The sequence below is a fragment of the Barbatula barbatula genome (genome assembly GCF_947034865.1).
Source record: "Barbatula barbatula genome assembly, chromosome: 16".
NCBI classification, from domain to species: domain Eukaryota; kingdom Metazoa; phylum Chordata; class Actinopteri; order Cypriniformes; family Nemacheilidae; genus Barbatula; species Barbatula barbatula.
Genome location: NC_136779.1, coordinates 646,087 through 663,480, shown reverse-complemented (window position 1 = coordinate 663,480; position 17,394 = coordinate 646,087). Strand labels below are relative to the sequence as shown.

General features: G+C 38.9%; 1 protein-coding gene across 1 annotated transcript in view; it reads right to left on the bottom strand.

The window, feature by feature from the left end:
• The window catches only part of adamts14 (ADAM metallopeptidase with thrombospondin type 1 motif, 14), a gene marked incomplete at its 5' end in the record, with an annotated part of 31,932 nt that overhangs the window by 11,478 nt on the left and 3,060 nt on the right, over positions 1–17,394 (bottom strand). Inside the window, 4 exons of the mRNA XM_079476801.1 lie at positions 2,879–3,026; positions 3,687–3,770; positions 6,738–6,928; positions 8,968–9,124. Of these exons, the coding sequence (XP_079332927.1) occupies positions 2,879–3,026; positions 3,687–3,770; positions 6,738–6,928; positions 8,968–9,124 (580 nt within the window). The remainder of the gene's footprint in view (positions 1–2,878; positions 3,027–3,686; positions 3,771–6,737; positions 6,929–8,967; positions 9,125–17,394) is intronic.

Below are 17,394 nucleotides of genomic sequence, written 5' to 3'. Positions count from 1 at the left end.
GCTGGAATGTGACACAAGGTGAGACGTCTAAAACTTCAAAGCTCAACTTAAATCTTCTTGACACAAGAAATATTATTCGACTGTACAAAGAGCGACGAGGACTTTGTGAAATAATGTTTGATTATTTGCACGCACACTTTAAACCCAGCACACCCAATACTATTAGTTGGAGATGTGTTTGGGATGTAGGACCAAAAACACATGAACCATGCGTTACACGTGTATCGTGATTGTCAAAACATTTGATGATTTCATTATTGTCCCTTTCAATTTTAAGCACGGACCATACAAAGATTGAGGAATTTATTGTTCAATGCATTTAACTATTTGCAAAGATTTTTATTTTATTTTAACCACAACCAATAAACACCCTTTAAAAGCCACACAGCCCTTGAGGATGATTTAATCTTTTTTACTTGATAATCATGAAATACAATATGCACACAATTATTATTAGTCTTATCCCTAATAAAACGCTGAATTAACAGATAATTATAAACGACATGAATCACGTTAATTACATATTTTTGATCTAAATCAGCATTCTGTTATTTGTGTCAATGAATACGGTCATTTCAATCGTTAAATACTAAACAGTTGTCAATTATTGAATGTTTTAATGTTCCAATATGGTGGACAACCTACGTATAGCGGCCCATAGAAACGGATGCTAATGCGGCTTTTAGTTTTTATATCTATGGACTTCACTTAATATCCTAATAATTTTGGGCATAAAATAAAACTAGATAATTTTGACAATGTATAGTTGGTATACTATTTCCACAAATAATCCCATACTACTTAAATCTGGTTTTGTGCTCCAGTGTCACATTTGAACAAAAAAAAAACCCACAATACTACAGTTTACCAGAGTAAATACTACAGTATTTTTTCCTAATGGTCAAGACTCATTCTTGTAGGTGAATTGTCTGAATTCAACAAAGACCAGATGTGTACATGTGCTGTTTAGTTTATATTTTTATAGCTCTGAGTCTCCGTCAGGAGCACAAGTGACTGTTAAACTCAATCCCACAGAATCCTGAGACACACAGACATAACGCCACAAGACAAACAGAGAAATCCACTCGATCAAGAGATGTGCAGCGCTCGAGCACAGCTTAATATCTCAATCATCTCAATCATTCATGCGAACGAAACGGACCGTCTTTGGCATGCAGATGAAAAGCAGAAGATGCAGAAGCTTCCCTCTTGAAACGAACAAACCAAAACTCTCTGAGGTGGTTTGCAGTTCTGGACTGGTTTAGGCTAGTCTTCTAAACCAGCAATCCAGACCAGCTTTCACCTTAGATGTGCAGATATATTAGCAGAGTTATGAAGCGCTGTGCTTTATCTCTGTTGTTAAAGCACCAAAAACAAGTCAGCCGGTCCAGCATCCCTCCATCATATTTGTGATATTTTCGCTCTCTATGAGCCGTTGAGGATGCTGAAGGTTATTGAATATTTTACATAACAAGATCAGAAAGTCAAACACATATTAAGGCAAGCAGGCGGTGTTTGCGTCAGAAAGCAAGCGCTGCTGAGCTCAGATCAATAAAACTCAAGCCAGTGATGTCAGTGTTTGTATTATTCAACAAAAGCGGTGCTGTGTCAAAGCGGAAGTCATGTAAAGATAATACTGTGTACAAATGTGTCCTCCAACAATTGTTAACAAGTGACAAACAGATAAAAACAGTACAACAACAGAGATTCAACCCTGTTACCGCATCATTTCACACTCAGGTTTATGACACTCGATGACCATATTCAACAGTGTGATGGAACGACAGGTCAATAATGCCATTCACATTCTACTTTCAGTGCAAAAGTTCAACTCTGTTACTGAATTTCCCAAACACGTTCACATGTATGTTTGTGAAAGCGTGCATCTATATTTGGCCTGAGGGTTAAATGTTGAAACGAGCGTGTGATGTTTGCTCGCGGGGGTAAAAGGTCGAGGTTTGAATACTGCGGGACGCGCCCACTGCCATGTTATGAGCACAACACGACCCGCAGTCATAGTAACAGCAGAGGAAACAGGTATAAATGATCGTCTTTTTAACATCACACAAACATTTCAAAACCTGCAACATCCATCAGAAGAGAGTCTAAGGTCTTCAAAGACAAGAGGTCACGTCCGGGTGGACGTCTGTTTTATTACACTCGCCCCAAAAACGCAAATGGAAACTTTTAATGGGACAACAACTTCATCAAACGTTATATTTCTTTGAAGGTTTTTAAATTACGTAAGCACAGAAATACACAAACGTTTATTATTATACCTTGACATGAACTTCATCTCTTGAATAAGTTGTATTTTATTCACTTGTGGACTTTATCGAAAGAAAGATTTAATTTGAAACCAAGTTGAGGCTGTAGGGAAAATAACAAACATTCTGTTTAATGATGTTTTTTATTGGAAATCTTATTTGTTTCATTAAAACAATTTGTCAGAAATGTAAACCCTGACTGTACGCCTGTCAATCACAGCACCTGTCGCATTCATCCCAAATAAAGGCCACAGTTTCAATTTATTTAAAAGAATCATTTGCAAATTATTAGTGCTTTTAAACCTACTTGGTTTTAATAACATGCAAAAGAAATGAGAGAAATAACTAAGAATATTAGTACACTAAATGGATGATGGGATGTCACAGCTACCAAAAATACTAAATGACCAACATTTTTCTTTTTCTTCTACATGCCAAAAACTCTCCTTCGCAACACGGTGGTTAAAGAGTATTTTTGGTTGTTACGGGTTGGCGTCAGTGTCCGGTTCACGTGGTGTCCCGGTGTCATGATGCCAACCGTCAGAAGAGAATTAGTGTGAAGCACTTACTCTGCACAGCCTCGATCGAGAGAGACACAGTACCTTGCATACCTGCGGGACCAAAATCTTGCCTGGTGAGGAAGATGGCGTGATCGTGATGTTCGGAGTGATCGGGGTCCAGTTTCTGCTGACTGTTTGCCCAGCGACACACCTGCTCCAGACTCCGAGACGGATTCCCGCGTTCAATCAGACTCAAAGACTAACACAAACAAACACACAAACAAAAGTTATGACTGTTGAGTCCAGACTGGTTGAGTTTAGACGCTCAGCTTCTGGACCCTGATCAGAGATCTCAATATAAACTCACGATTTCTCGTGAAACTTTCCCGAAACCAAATGGTCTGAGCAATCCGTAGCTTTGTCCTCTTACTTCATGTCAACAATTCACTAATGTGTGTCCATTTGTCTTTCTTTTATGAGACACATCTGAGACCTGATGAGTCATAAAAGAGCAAAGAGAATGTCATGTGTGAGCCGGACAAGGGGATTTTAAGGACACGGAGTCGGTTGTTTATCAGGAATATACTCCCAGAACAGCCCACGTGATCGGATGGGATGCTGACAGACTGTGTTTGTGTTGAGCTCCAGACTAAACACACGAGACCCCGGACAGACCGGACCGACACAACCATCAATCATTACAACTGACACATCAGATCTTCATATCTGTCCGCTGGATACTCATGCTGAGAAAAACACGTTTAAAGGCCGGGTTAGCATTTTTTCACAAACACTTTAGAAAACCGTGTAGGGCCGAGTACCAACACCAGAGCCTTTGCGAGAGAATTGCGAATGTCACGTGATTCATGGAGCCGAGTCGCTCTGTCACTCTTCAGAGGGATTTGAAGCGCACGCTCACCTGACGATAACCCACCAGTATCATCCGGACCAGAACGATGTTGATGTTTGTTCCCAGAGATTCATCATGATAGATTTCATCTACCTGTGACACACAACAGATAACAACAAGTCAAATGACAACAAAATCTGAATATCTGAGAGGTTCTCATTCAACCTCGACCGACACAAAATCTATTCAACGTCTGTAAGCTGCATTCTGAACACCATGTTTGTGGTGTTTTTATACATGTAGAATACGCAATAAAACATGTGTTTGTGTGCAGAAAAGCACAGGATGGATTGAGTTTGTGGAGACGCTGGCATGTGTCGACGTTTCTCCTAATGAAACCCTGCAGGTGTCTGACGTGTAAAACAGACAATAAAATACCAAAAGCTGTGAGGAGAAACACCTCCGGACACACCCACAATCCACCGGCCAATCAGACGTGCCCACACAGAAACACATCACAGATGTGTCATGAGATATACGATATAAATATATACGATATAATCAATAAATACTAATAGTAAAGTCATGGATTGTGTGTGATGTCACGCCGTGGTTTATGTTCGTAAAGGAACAGAAGACAAAAGATTTTATCTGACTGTAAATTGATTGGATTCTGGAGGCGATTACGTGCAATGTCTTCTTCAAACATCTGCCAAAGTTTGACACACAAACACAAACGTGGCCAAAAACAAGAGATTTTTCCATCAATCAGGAGGAATTGAATGACAAAATGTCATGAAATATCAGCGTGTGCACGCGGGGTCGTGGAGTTTACAGATGTGTTGTGATTAAACTCAAACATGACTTCCTCTTTGTGATGCATCTGTGGCCGGAGAGCATTTCATTTATATTTAAAGATATAGTTCACACAAAAAAACATTTTGTGTGACTTCCTTCCTTCCTCAGAACACAAAAGAAGATATTTTGAAGAATAGATTCTTCCAGTGCTGTTCGGTTATCAAATTTCGTCAAAATATCTTCTTTTGCGTCCTGCGGAAGAACAAAAACTCACAAAGGTTTGAAATGACACGAGAGCGAGTAAATGATGACAGAATTTTAGTTCCGGCAGGTTCAAAATGATTGACAATTAGCATTCTGTTAAGATCGGTGGTATGGATCTGTTCTGGGCAAAACTCCCCTTAGGGTAAACAGAACAGAACAAGCAAACGTCATTAGTTCTTAAAGGCATTTAAATGTAACACATAATTCAAATGTAGTCGAGACTTATGAAAATGAATGACAGAAGTCGAGTCCCGATTGTAAATGTGAGGTGGAGCTGGGGATGGAGGAGGGTAATTTGCTCTTGAGTAACATGATAAGCTGCTTTTAGCTGAATGAATTTGAAAAAGGAAGCTGTGATCGCGTCATATTTCTTCCTTTTTCAAATTTACGTGACCCGGCAGAACTAATGAGAAGAGCATTCTGTTATTTGTGTCAATGAATACGGTCATTTCAATCGTTAAACACTAAACAGTTGTCAATTATTGAATGTTTTAATGTTCCAATATGGTGGACAACCTACGTATAGCGGCCCATAGAAACAGATGCTAATGCGGCTTCTCAACTAATTGAGAAGAGACGTCATCAATAACTGAGCTCAGATTCGTCTCGTCTGCGATCAAAAGTCAATATAAATGAAGATCTCAATATCAACTCAAACATATCTCATCACATTGACTCAAATCCAGATGATTTCACCTTTCATTCATTCACTCCTCCAGACTCTTCATGTGTCTCAACAATTACACTCTCACTTCATTCTCTGTTAATTCTCCCAAGAACGAAGACGAAACGGATATTCAGAAATCACTCTCCGGGTGATTCAACACCCACAAACATGATCTGTGTATACACACACTGTCTCAAACACACGCCGAGGGTTAAAACATCTCATCATTTCATCAAGTAAAAGTACGAATCAACTGTTCAGCCAAATAAAATTCACTCACCCTCATGGCAGTCCAAACCCGTATGATGTCATTCTGTGTTCAGTCATACGGGCTTGAAATGACGTAAGGTGATTTTTTTGTGGAGCCGTGAACTCTGTTCTCCATCACGGTGGTCAATGTTCAGTGTCTGATCGGACCACCGCGAGGCTCCTGATGGTAACAGTTACGGAGTGATACCGGCTCCCTGTGAAAATCTGACGTGAGGGATTTTCTCTTTGTAAGCAGATTAAGGTGGCAGGAGTTGGTGGAACATGAATTGATCAGATTTATTCCTCTCTCTCTCTTCACTAATCCCACAGCGGGTGCCCGGCGCCCAACTGCAGCAGATCAGCCCTTTGAACATACTGGGGGGTCAAGAGCAATGAACTATGGGAAAAAACACTGACCCCTGACACTGATTCACATCCAGAAAATCGATTTAACCGTCTGATTTGTATTGCTCAGATGTTTCTCTTTCATAGCTCAGGAGATCTCAGTTGCGTCTCATTTAAGTCTCAAGTTAGTCTCAGATGTTTCTCCGGAAATAAGAGAATCAAGTGAGAGCTTAATTGTTGAGACACGTGAAGAGTCTGGAGGTGTAAATGAATGGAGATCGTAGAGGGGAAATCATCATAAAAGTGATGAGAAATATTTGAGTTGATATTGAGATCTTCAGTAATATTGACTTTCCATCGCAGACGAGACGAATCTGAGCTCAGTTTGAAACATTGATGACGTCTCTTCTCAAACTCTCATGACATATGTCAGATTTCTGACTCTTTTTCTCAGACAGAGAAATATCTGAGACGCAGATGAGACTTGAGCAAGTGCTTCCATTTACACTCCATTGAAAGTCAAATAACTGAGATATAAAAGACTTTAAAAACTGACAACAGTAGACGAAAGTGAGACATGGAAGAGACATGAATGCACACTTTTGAAGGACATAAAGTAAATGACCTCTCCACTATTTTCTCATGTGATCTCATGCATTCCTTCTTTTTCTCTCATAAATAGTTTCACATCATTTTACATTGAACTCATTTAGATTGAAGAACAATGAACCGTAGCATGAGGTATCCTCTGTATTTCTTCATGTACAGTATGGATGTTTACAGTATCAGTCACTTACTATGTTCATGAGTGTTAGGACGTAATTCTGAACGTGTTCTTTGCCATGAAAACGCACAACGGAGTCGTCCACCGCAAGCAGCACCTCTATGTTATAGTTCTCTTTCTGTGCATGTCTGCGTGCGCGCTGCGTCTCTGAGAGCTTCTCATCCAGCGTGTTCACGGCGTCCGGCAGCTCAGCGATCCCCACATCTGCCACTTACAACACAAACACAGGTACATCTGGATGAGACCATTATTACAAGGTGACTTCATCACTGTGAGATATAAATCCATGACATAATACAAGAGCTACACATGTATGATTTTAGAGACACCATCCTTGGTCAGACACTGCCTTTAATACCACGTTAAGTTACATAAACAACCTCAGGATCCGCCTTCTGTTCAGTGTTATAACACAAAGCAATAAACAAAGCATCTGGATTCAGAAAAGAATGAGATTGAAAAAACATGTTCACTGGAGGATTACAGATCCTGTTATTCATCCAGCTGTTCAATTAAAACAGAAGCTGGAGGTCGGAAATGATTTCAAATGAAAGAACGTCATGAATTTTACACTTCAGATCAAAGGCATGACATTGTCTTAATCAAGGCTGGTCAACATTTCACATTAATGGACTTTAAGATCGGTGTGCTTGAAGAAATGCACGTCCTGAGACGCCACATCTTTGAAAGTCCTAAACGCTGCTATATTCAATAGGAAAGTGATTCCTGCGGCTCATAATGAAATACTGACGTCCAGTGTTGGGTGTAACTAGTTACTAAGTTATTAGTTACTGTCATTTAATCACTTTTACATTGAAAAAGTCAAGTAAGGGATTACTTAAAGTTAATTACAGTTACTTATGACGTAATCAAACCAAATACTTTGTGTAATACATGTGTGTGCAATAGTGGAATTCACATCAAAGTCTAACTTTAAAATCTGTGCTTTAATGTGTCATTTTCACATTTTTAAGACTTTGGTCAGTTAATAATAATACTTTTTGTAGTTTTATACGATTTATTTGAATGAATTTTAAGAGCCGTTGCATGTCTTGAATCACTTGACTTATCAAGGTCGATATAGGATATAGAAAGTCATTTTACATTTATGAATTTGGCAGACGCTTTTATCCAAAGCGACTCACAATGCATTATACATTTGTTTCTGATTACATGCAATCCCCTGAGATCAGACCCATGACCTTGGTCTTGCTAGCGTCTGATCTAACCACCGAGCCACAGGAAATACAGGAATGCTTTGTGGAGAGAGTCATTTGTACAGTAATCTAATTACACTATTGAGTTTGTATTAGTAACTAGTAATTAAATACTTTTCCAGAGTAACTTGTCCGACACTGCCGACGTCTAATAAAGCGATTTGATCGGTCTGTCCAAGAAACGTAATGATATTTACAGTGTTACGATCGGCAATCCACAGCCACAGACAGTCGGTTTGACACATGAGATCAAAAGCGTCTGGTGCCCTTGAAAGTAACCACAGGAAGGCTACAGATAAGGGAAAACTGTGTTGGTTCATTGTGTATGAAAATACGGCCATATTTACGAAAACAGCTGCTCATCTCCCTCCATAACTTGAATGTTTATACTTCTATTGATTTGACTTTCATCGATTCAACCACATCAACCAAATCTTCACAAAATAACTATAAAACCAAATACTGGATGCAAATATGTGTGTGCATGATTTAATATCTGATCTATAAGTAAAAGCAACAAAAACGGTATAAAAGAAACAAAATGCAATAAATAACAGATACGGTAAAAAAACTGGCCTGCATCCTATTTCTACTTTTGTAATCTGGCTCTCAAGACCCCTGGTCTAAAGGAATGAGGTTTGATGTTAGTTGTCTATATACGTAGAGTAAATAACAGACAGCAGACGGGTCAGTAGTGTCGGTTCAGGTTTAGGAGTGTGTGTGTGTGAATGTCAATTCTTTATGATGTCTGACTGAAGAGATCCAAAAATACATTTAGAAACAGAATATCTGTTTACAGCCGTCTTGAAATCTTCTTTCTATCACTTACATCATTTCATTCCATGAGACGCTGTGACATCACACACACACACACACACACACACAACACAACACAACACAATCTACAAGACCTCATTGTGCTGTACCTTACAAAGGTTTGCGATCTCACCAAAGAATCGAATCAAATCATATATTTTTAAATCTGTTTTAACGCACATGAACTTGTGTCACGTGACGCCGTCTCACCTTCGTTCCGAAGGTCATCTCTCCTCTGACCTCCGTCTCTTTTGATGGCCGACCTCCTGTAGACCACATGAACGCGACCTTTGACCTCCACCTCCTGCTGGCCTTTCTCCAGAGGCTCGATGAAGAACTCTTCATCATCAGTGCGGATCAGACCGGCCTGAAAACACATACACATCCATCAGACACATCATCATCATCCTCTTTGCGGTTCCTGTAACTTCCGTATGTGCCAGATTTTCCCTTTGATGCACAGCTCAGAGACTTTAATGTAATCAGGTTTTCCACAGACTCCTTTAGATTTGACATGATTTCCTCTGATTCTCTTTATTTATTTGAAGCAGGATCAGAATGATGAATCTTTAGTCTGACATTTGAATAAAATTCATGCCAGTTTAATGAAGACTATATGAAAGCGATGACAGGGCGTTCAGGCTCAGTTTAGCTGTGTTTCTACCCTTAGAAAATCAACTACGGTTTTACTACAGTGAATGTGTGGAAACCATGTTTTTTGGCAAATTGATAACAATTTGTATTGTTTTACTACCAAACACCATGCTTAAACTATAGCTAATGTTGTGGGTCCGTGGTACATTTGTGGTTATATGACTTTACTACACACTGTCTTTAACTGAACACACGTTTGTGTTCTTGGAAAAAACACATTTTATGTTACTTTTAAAACAACTTTCCCTTTCATTCATTTGACACAAAATGCACAAACACACACTGAAGCACACAAACACACACAAAATAACACACCCACACACAAACAAACTGAACAAAAGCAAAGAAAAACACTTTCATCTGCACTTCACATACACTGTGATGTTACTCATAATAGAGAGCAGAAAACTCCCTCATTATTTCTGATTATTGTAATCTCTGCCGCTGGACTGGAAGACAGTTTTGCTTTTTTATTTCAGAGAATAAAACACACGCTTCTGTTTAAAGTCCCAGTGAAATGCCTTGGAACGCGCAGCATTATTTTACGTGTGCAACTCACGTGCAACCGCTCTTGAAATGAAGACTTGAATATTGATGTTCAGACTGTCTGGATCATCCCCATCTAGTGCATTCTGCGTCATTCAGCATGTTTTACATAATAAACGTGCCATTTGAGGCGCGGCTTCCCGGACTCTTCTGATTAAGCAAACTTGATTGGACGAGGACTTTGACGAGAGGCTGAATTGTAGCGTGATGTCATTATTAGTTATTTTTTAACGCGCGTGCCAGACTCTCAGTTTTGAACACTTATATCCTCTAAATGGTAATTTTGTCAGCGTGCAGGAGCATATCAGTCCTTATGACTTATTTTTACAATAAGGAAAAAAGCTTCTTATTTTGATTTCACAGGGACTTTAATAATATGTAGAACATGTTTAAATCACAATAATCACATTTACAAGCAAACATATATTTCTTACAGCTAAAGTCATGAATCAAAACCTCCAACTCTTCCTTAATCTTTCATAGCCCATGAGATCTAATGGATCAATTCTCACAATTTTTAACTTAAAGTCTCAGTGTTTCTCCAAAACTGCTGAAGAGAATGAAATGAGAGTGTGATTGTGTGTAAATACACGAAGAGTCTGGAGGTGTAAATGAATGTAGATTGTAGAGGATTTGAGTCAATTTGATGAGAAATGTTCAAGTTCGGCCTGTGGGGTCACAATCTGCCCCTCATTTCCATGTACCAGCGTGATCACTTCTTTCTGAGAAAATGACTATAAAAGGAAAAGTGACACCTGTTTGAGAGCAAATATACACTAAATTCCACATATCATCTCGAGGGAGTTTGAAGGGGGATATTTATAATATAGCGAGAGCGTCTGTACAGCCTCATATTGCTGTCGCCGTTTCACACGGGTGAGCGAGAACATTCACACAAGAGCCAAAGACATTGAACATATATTTGTATGGAGTCGATGTGCATTTGCCGAAGGACACAAAAGTGTTTGTCTGTGTCTCTCATCAGAATGTTTCAGGGCAGAAACTATTAAACAGCAGATGCTCATGACAGAAACTTTTATGAGAAAATCTCCACGGAGAGCCTCTCTCACAGCAAACACGAATGTTGACTTTTTAGGGGCTGACAAGCAAACACTGAAAGAATCGCCAAAAAAGATCTCTTTACAGTCTCGCCACGACACAACATGTCATTTGAGGGAAATTGTTTGTAAACCTATAATCTGTAGTCAACAATCCCGAAGACCAAATCCGTTCGTGTGCCATGATCCGGATATATTTCCATGACTTTGTTTCTTTATAAAGTGCGTAAGTTAGTTAAAATCACACTAACATTCACGTTTCTGTTCAACTGTCACTTCTGTAAAAGTTGAATGAAAAAATTTATTTCACATTTATAACCCAATCAAAATGTTAAACAAATATATTTAAGATGTAATTGTATATGCAAGATTAAAGAAATTACATTAAATATAGTTCAATGTTGAATATCTTTTTCAATAAATCTAAATTAACGATAAAGAAAATATAAATAAGAGGTCAAAGACACGACATGTTATTAAGTCATCATGTGCAACACGTATGGATAGTATGAAAAATATTTGAAGAGTTTATTTCCAAAAAGAGATTTTGAGCATCAATTAATATCAATCAAACTGCAGTTGGTTCGTTTGATTTTAGCCAAAATAACCAAAAAAATACAAACACAATAAAAACATGATAACATGATCAATTTAGAAATTCTCTTTGTGTAAATAAACTCTTCATAGATTTTATAATGTATTTTATATTTAATTGAATGTATTACGAAACAACTACACTCACAGCATCCATCGGTTTTCTAATGAAATGTCATGTCAGGGCATCAGTTGATTGACAGGTCTATTGCCGGGTGACCTCGACTCTTTTTCACTGATGGAAACACAAATAGCCGCTCGTCCGGCCTGTGTACAGTCACTACTACAGTTTCCAGCACAAACATAATTAGATCAAACATCATCACAGCTGCCTTCACACGCATGCGCACACACAAATAACATGCACACACATCATATGCAAATGTCATTTATAGCGGCCACTAGAGGTCAGTTTGAGAGTCCTGTACGAAACATGGAGGCGAATTCAACGCATGTAGACCCGATCTGTATGTAGATAGAAACAGCTTATTCAAAGGTGATGCAAACACAACGATTAATTCCATCAGATCTTTATACACCTCTGAAGACATCGTTTTCTATATGATATTACATTTCTATCAAAAGATCATCCAAAAATCCCATACTGCTACTTTAAAATAAACAAACTAAGACTTTTTTTTAAATTTAAGAAATATCCTCATATCCACGTTTGTCAAGTTTGACGTAAACACAGCGGCCCCTGCTGTTCAAACCATGTATCGCGTTTCAAATAACATCTCAACCGGCTTTAACCGTCACATATTATAATCGATTTTCAACCGGCTCACGGTGAATCATTACATCCCTATTACACACATCACATGCACACATCGCAAACAAACACATACACGCATCACACGCAAACAAAACTCAAACTACATTACACTGAGAGTCCCCCAAAATCACACGCTACACTTAAAGAACATCCTTCATAGATTCAGTGTGAGATGGGAAATCTGTGAAAGCACATAAACGTGATTTCTCACGAGCGGGAGGTCTGACAATATTTAGCAGGCGTGAAGAGATGGAGAAGATTCGCAGCATTCCACATCTCCGTGTGTACTGTAAACTACATGACCGTAAAGACACGTCTGAGCCGAAGAGTGTTCAAGAAACAGCTGAAATGACAGCTGTCAGATTGAGTTTGTAAGAGTCTAATAATGCTCGCTCAGGGTTCTCTGTGCATGTTGAATCTCTGCACGCCTCACAGTGCTCCACATGCAGCTCCTGCAAGCCAAGACGTGCCGCTGTTGATGTTGGCGCGCTCTCAATCGTGACAGCTGATCGCTCATTACTGTGACAGGCGAGCTTCCTCTCAGCCTGCCTGATACCAATGACCTCATAGGCTTAAAACGAACGCCCTGCTATTCATAAAACCTTGAAGCGGCTCTCTGCATGACCACAAAGCCTTGTGGGTAATGCACGCCTCTTATCTGGCAACAGCTGTCTGGACGTTCAGGAATTTCTGCAGGGCGCATTTAGAAATCACATGGACCTCCATCAGAGGCTGTGTGTCGGATAACCGCAGGCAGATAAAGCGGAACCAACTTTCAAATAACTCGGCGCGTGTTGTGTAAGGCGTGAGATGCGATGTACAGGGACCTTAAAATCAATATGATTTTCTGAGCTGGGTCATTTACGGTCAGCGAGAATGAGGTTGGGTTTGAGGCTGCCGGTCAATATCGGCAAAAGAACATTGGACAGTAGAGGTTATCCACTCACAAAACAAGCAGAAAACCTCAGAGAGCACAATACAGTTGCATGTGTTATCATCATTTAAGAAAAATATCAGACACGATAAGACCTGATCATAAGGTTTATCCTGATATTAAACATGCACAATAAAGTAAACAATACTGTGAAAAATTATATTATTTTGGAATAAGCCTATAATTTAGTTTCTTCAATGTGTTTTTAATAGCAACAATCCTGAAAAACAATTAAATTAATTTGTTTCAAATGAATTTTAATACCATGATAATATCGTACACTACAACAAAGTCATTTTCATTATCGTGATATGAAAAAAAACCTACACGTATATGTGCGATAACCTGCCCAAAAATGTTTGTAAAACCAATTAAAATGATGGTTGCTGTCCTTCTGAAACCTTGTACGTCTGAATTCACAGTTTTTTCAGGAAACAGAAAAAACACTGTGTGCTTTTTAAATGATTACATACTGTTTTGTCAAAGTTCTTTTTAAAGCTTTTGATTAATTATATATTTACAAAACCCAGTGACAAACATAAAGGGCAACTAATGATTCAATGCAAAAAACAAATCACAAAATAAGGAGATACAGAAGCGTTATGTTAAAATGTATTAAAACACTACAGTAACTCTGTTTAAACTGATCACGGCAGTCATTATTGAACACAAACCTTTGCATGCGGCGTCATCTCTACACATGCATACAGTGTGACGACTGTAACCTGTTCATATGCTCACGACCAGAAGATGTGTGAAAGGGTCCGAGACATTTGGACGACCTCACGCAGGTCTCACATACACATCTCAACTTTCATCGGTGTGTCAAACTGTCAAGCCAACACCAACATCATCACTTACAAACTCCCATAAAGACAGAAATACACTTCATAATGCGGCAATTGTTACAACATCCCAGAACAACAGTTTAACCCAAGATGATTTTCTTAAAATTCCAGAAGAGAAACCAACGTGAGTCACAATGAGATGACATACAGTAAGATTTATGTCATTAAATCATTTAGCGTTGAAAGAATTTGATGACAAATCTTGAAGTTTATAGTCAGATCTTCAACATTTGACTGTACACATTGTTTTTTTCTGTATTTTATTACAACTGAGCTCAGTTTGAGTCATCATCTAGACCTCTTCTGAAAGGATTTGTCACACACCTGTCGTCTGAAGGCTAAAATACACTACAAGACTTTTGCTCAGGTTTTCAGTCTGGACCAGTCTGCAGACTCGATCAGTTAGTGTGTTTCTATCTGAAACATTCAAAAAGTCTACAGTGTATGATATCTATCTTCAAAATAATCTGTTCAGATTTTAAAAGTTTTATAGTGTATTCCAGCCATTAGAAGAACCATCTTTAGATCAGAAAACCGCAGCAATTTACTCTCTAGCCGATCTCACTGCTGTCTATAAGACTCAGGAGATCTTGTGTGTCCTGTGTAGGTGTGTTTTCCCAAAAACTGAACAGTATAAATCACTTTATCATAAATCACGCTTCAACAGACGGAGCTGACACAAAAAACATCAACAGCGTTTTCAGACACATTCTGAACATTCCAGGCATACACCTCACAGAATAGAAACTACTCGGGCTGTCACGATTATTAAAGAATCGTCTCATCGTGATGGTTTCAGTTCATTGCAATTATTGCAAATTTTTATAGAAGACACAAGGGGGAACTGTAGTGCCTGCATATTTTAGTGCATATATTGTAACATAAGTATGATAATACTGGTGAAATGTTCACTTAAAGAAATGTTAAAGCATATACGATAAAAAACTGTAGTACAATTTTATATTATTTAACCTAATCTCAATGTGAAAACCAGCCTACCAAAATTTTGTCAAATTAAGTAACATTTAAGTAACATTTTATTGTAATATGTGATGAACAATATGGTCATTTTAAAACTGAATAAAACATGTAGAAGAATAAGCCCCAAAAGAGACAATTAATTCCCATAACCGGCAAAACCCCAAAACAGAAAATTAATTGGCAAAACCCTAAAACAAACAATTAACCGACAAAACCCCCAAAAACAGACAATTAATCGTCACAATCGGCAAACCCCCCAAAAGCCAGACAATTAAATGGCAAAACCCCCAAAACGGACAATGAATCGGCAAACCCAAAACAGACAATTAATCGACAAAACAGACAATTAATCGGCAAAACCCCAAAACGGACAATTAATCAACGAAATACAAAAAAAGACAATTAATCTGCAAAATACAAAAAAAAGGACAATCAATCGGCAAAACCCCAAAACGGACAATTAATCGGCAAAATACAAAAACAGACAATTAATCGGCAAAGTCCCCAAACAGTCAATTAATCGGCAAAACCCCACAAACAGTAAATTAATCGGCAAAAGAAACCAGACAATTAAAGTGAAAGTGAAGTGAAAGTGACCTATTTGTCAGTTATGGTGAACCATACCTGAAATGTGACCTCTGCATTTAACCCATCCAGAGAGTAGTGAACACACGCACAGCAAGTGGTGAACACACGTACACCCGGAGCAGTGGGCAGCTATCACTGCAGCGCCCGGGGAGCAAGTAGGGGTAAGGTGCCTTGCTCAAGGGCACCTCAGTCGTTTCCTGCCGGCCCTGAGGATCCAACTAGCAACTTTCTGGTCACGAGTCCGACTATCTAACCATTAGGCCACGACTGCCCGGCAAAGTATAAAAACAGACAATTAATCGACAAAGTACAAAAACAGACAATTAATTGACAAGGCACAAAAACAGACAATTAATCGGTGAAAAGTACAAAACAGACAATTCATCTGCAAAACCTCAAAACAGAAAATGAATCGGCAAAACCCTAAAACAAACAATTAACCGACAAAACCCTGAAAAACAGAAAAATAATCATTACAATGGATAAACCCCCCAAAAGCCTGACAATTAAACGGCAAAACCCCCAAAACAGACAAGTAATAGGCAAAAAACAGACAATGAATCGACAAAAAAAAAAAAAAAACCACTGACAATTCAGCGGTAAAACCCCACAAACAGACAATTAATCGGCAAAAACCCTAAAATAGACAATTAATCCCCATAACTGGCATAACCCAAATCAGGCAATTAATCGCCATAATCGCAATGATTTATTGGACAATTAATTGTAAGCCAAATTTCCTAATCGTGACAGCCTAGTACATAAACCCACAAAAAATATCTCTCTCAAATCTCCCTTGTTCCTCTTACGAAGGCATCAATGTAGAGCAATCGGTACATTTTGCCCGAATCATCTCACCTGCGTCAGTCACAGGCTAAACATCTGGAAACCATTTCTGTGACGGAATACAACCACTGATGGATTTCTGAGAAAAAGAGTCTGCAATCAAAAGTCAATATTAGTGAAGATCTCATTATGAGCTCAAATATTGTTCATCAAATCCAGATTATTTGACCTCTACAATCTACATTCATTTACACCTCCAGACTCCATCAGATCTCTTGTCTTGAACTGGGATGCCGTTACTTTCACTTTCAGTAATAATTAGGTTTTTAGGAGTCTGTGTGTTGTGGAGTGTCAGGTGAGGTGCTGCAGTATTGGTTGCAGCGTCGCAGCAGACAGCGTGTCATTGTCTTCGTGGCTCTGTAAGTCATTAGCTATGAGAGTGATCAATGTGGCTGTAGTGAAAGATCTCATTGTGTGCTTGTTGGTGCCGGTGAACAGAGACGCTCTGTGCTGCCTCTCACCGCCGTCCCACTGCCTTATAAAAGCAAAGCCACTTTCATTCAACCGATGAAGGTGAAGCGATACACAGACGTGCTGTAAGCGTGCATTGTGTGCAGCACAACGACGCCGCTAAAATATAAACACAGCTGGATTCTTGCCGCGTGGTCTCAGAACTGTTCACTATCAAGGGTGCACTTACTCATGAGGGGTGAAGTTTAAAGGGTCAAAGGTGAAAAGCAAATCCATGCACTTGGGCCTCGGAGAGATTTGGAGTGACCAAGTTTCCAGATGAAGTGTCAGAAGTAGTTTCTTTCTCCTTGTTGGCATCATCTGTGCTCTTACACCCTCAAACAACGATGCCCAAAAATACTT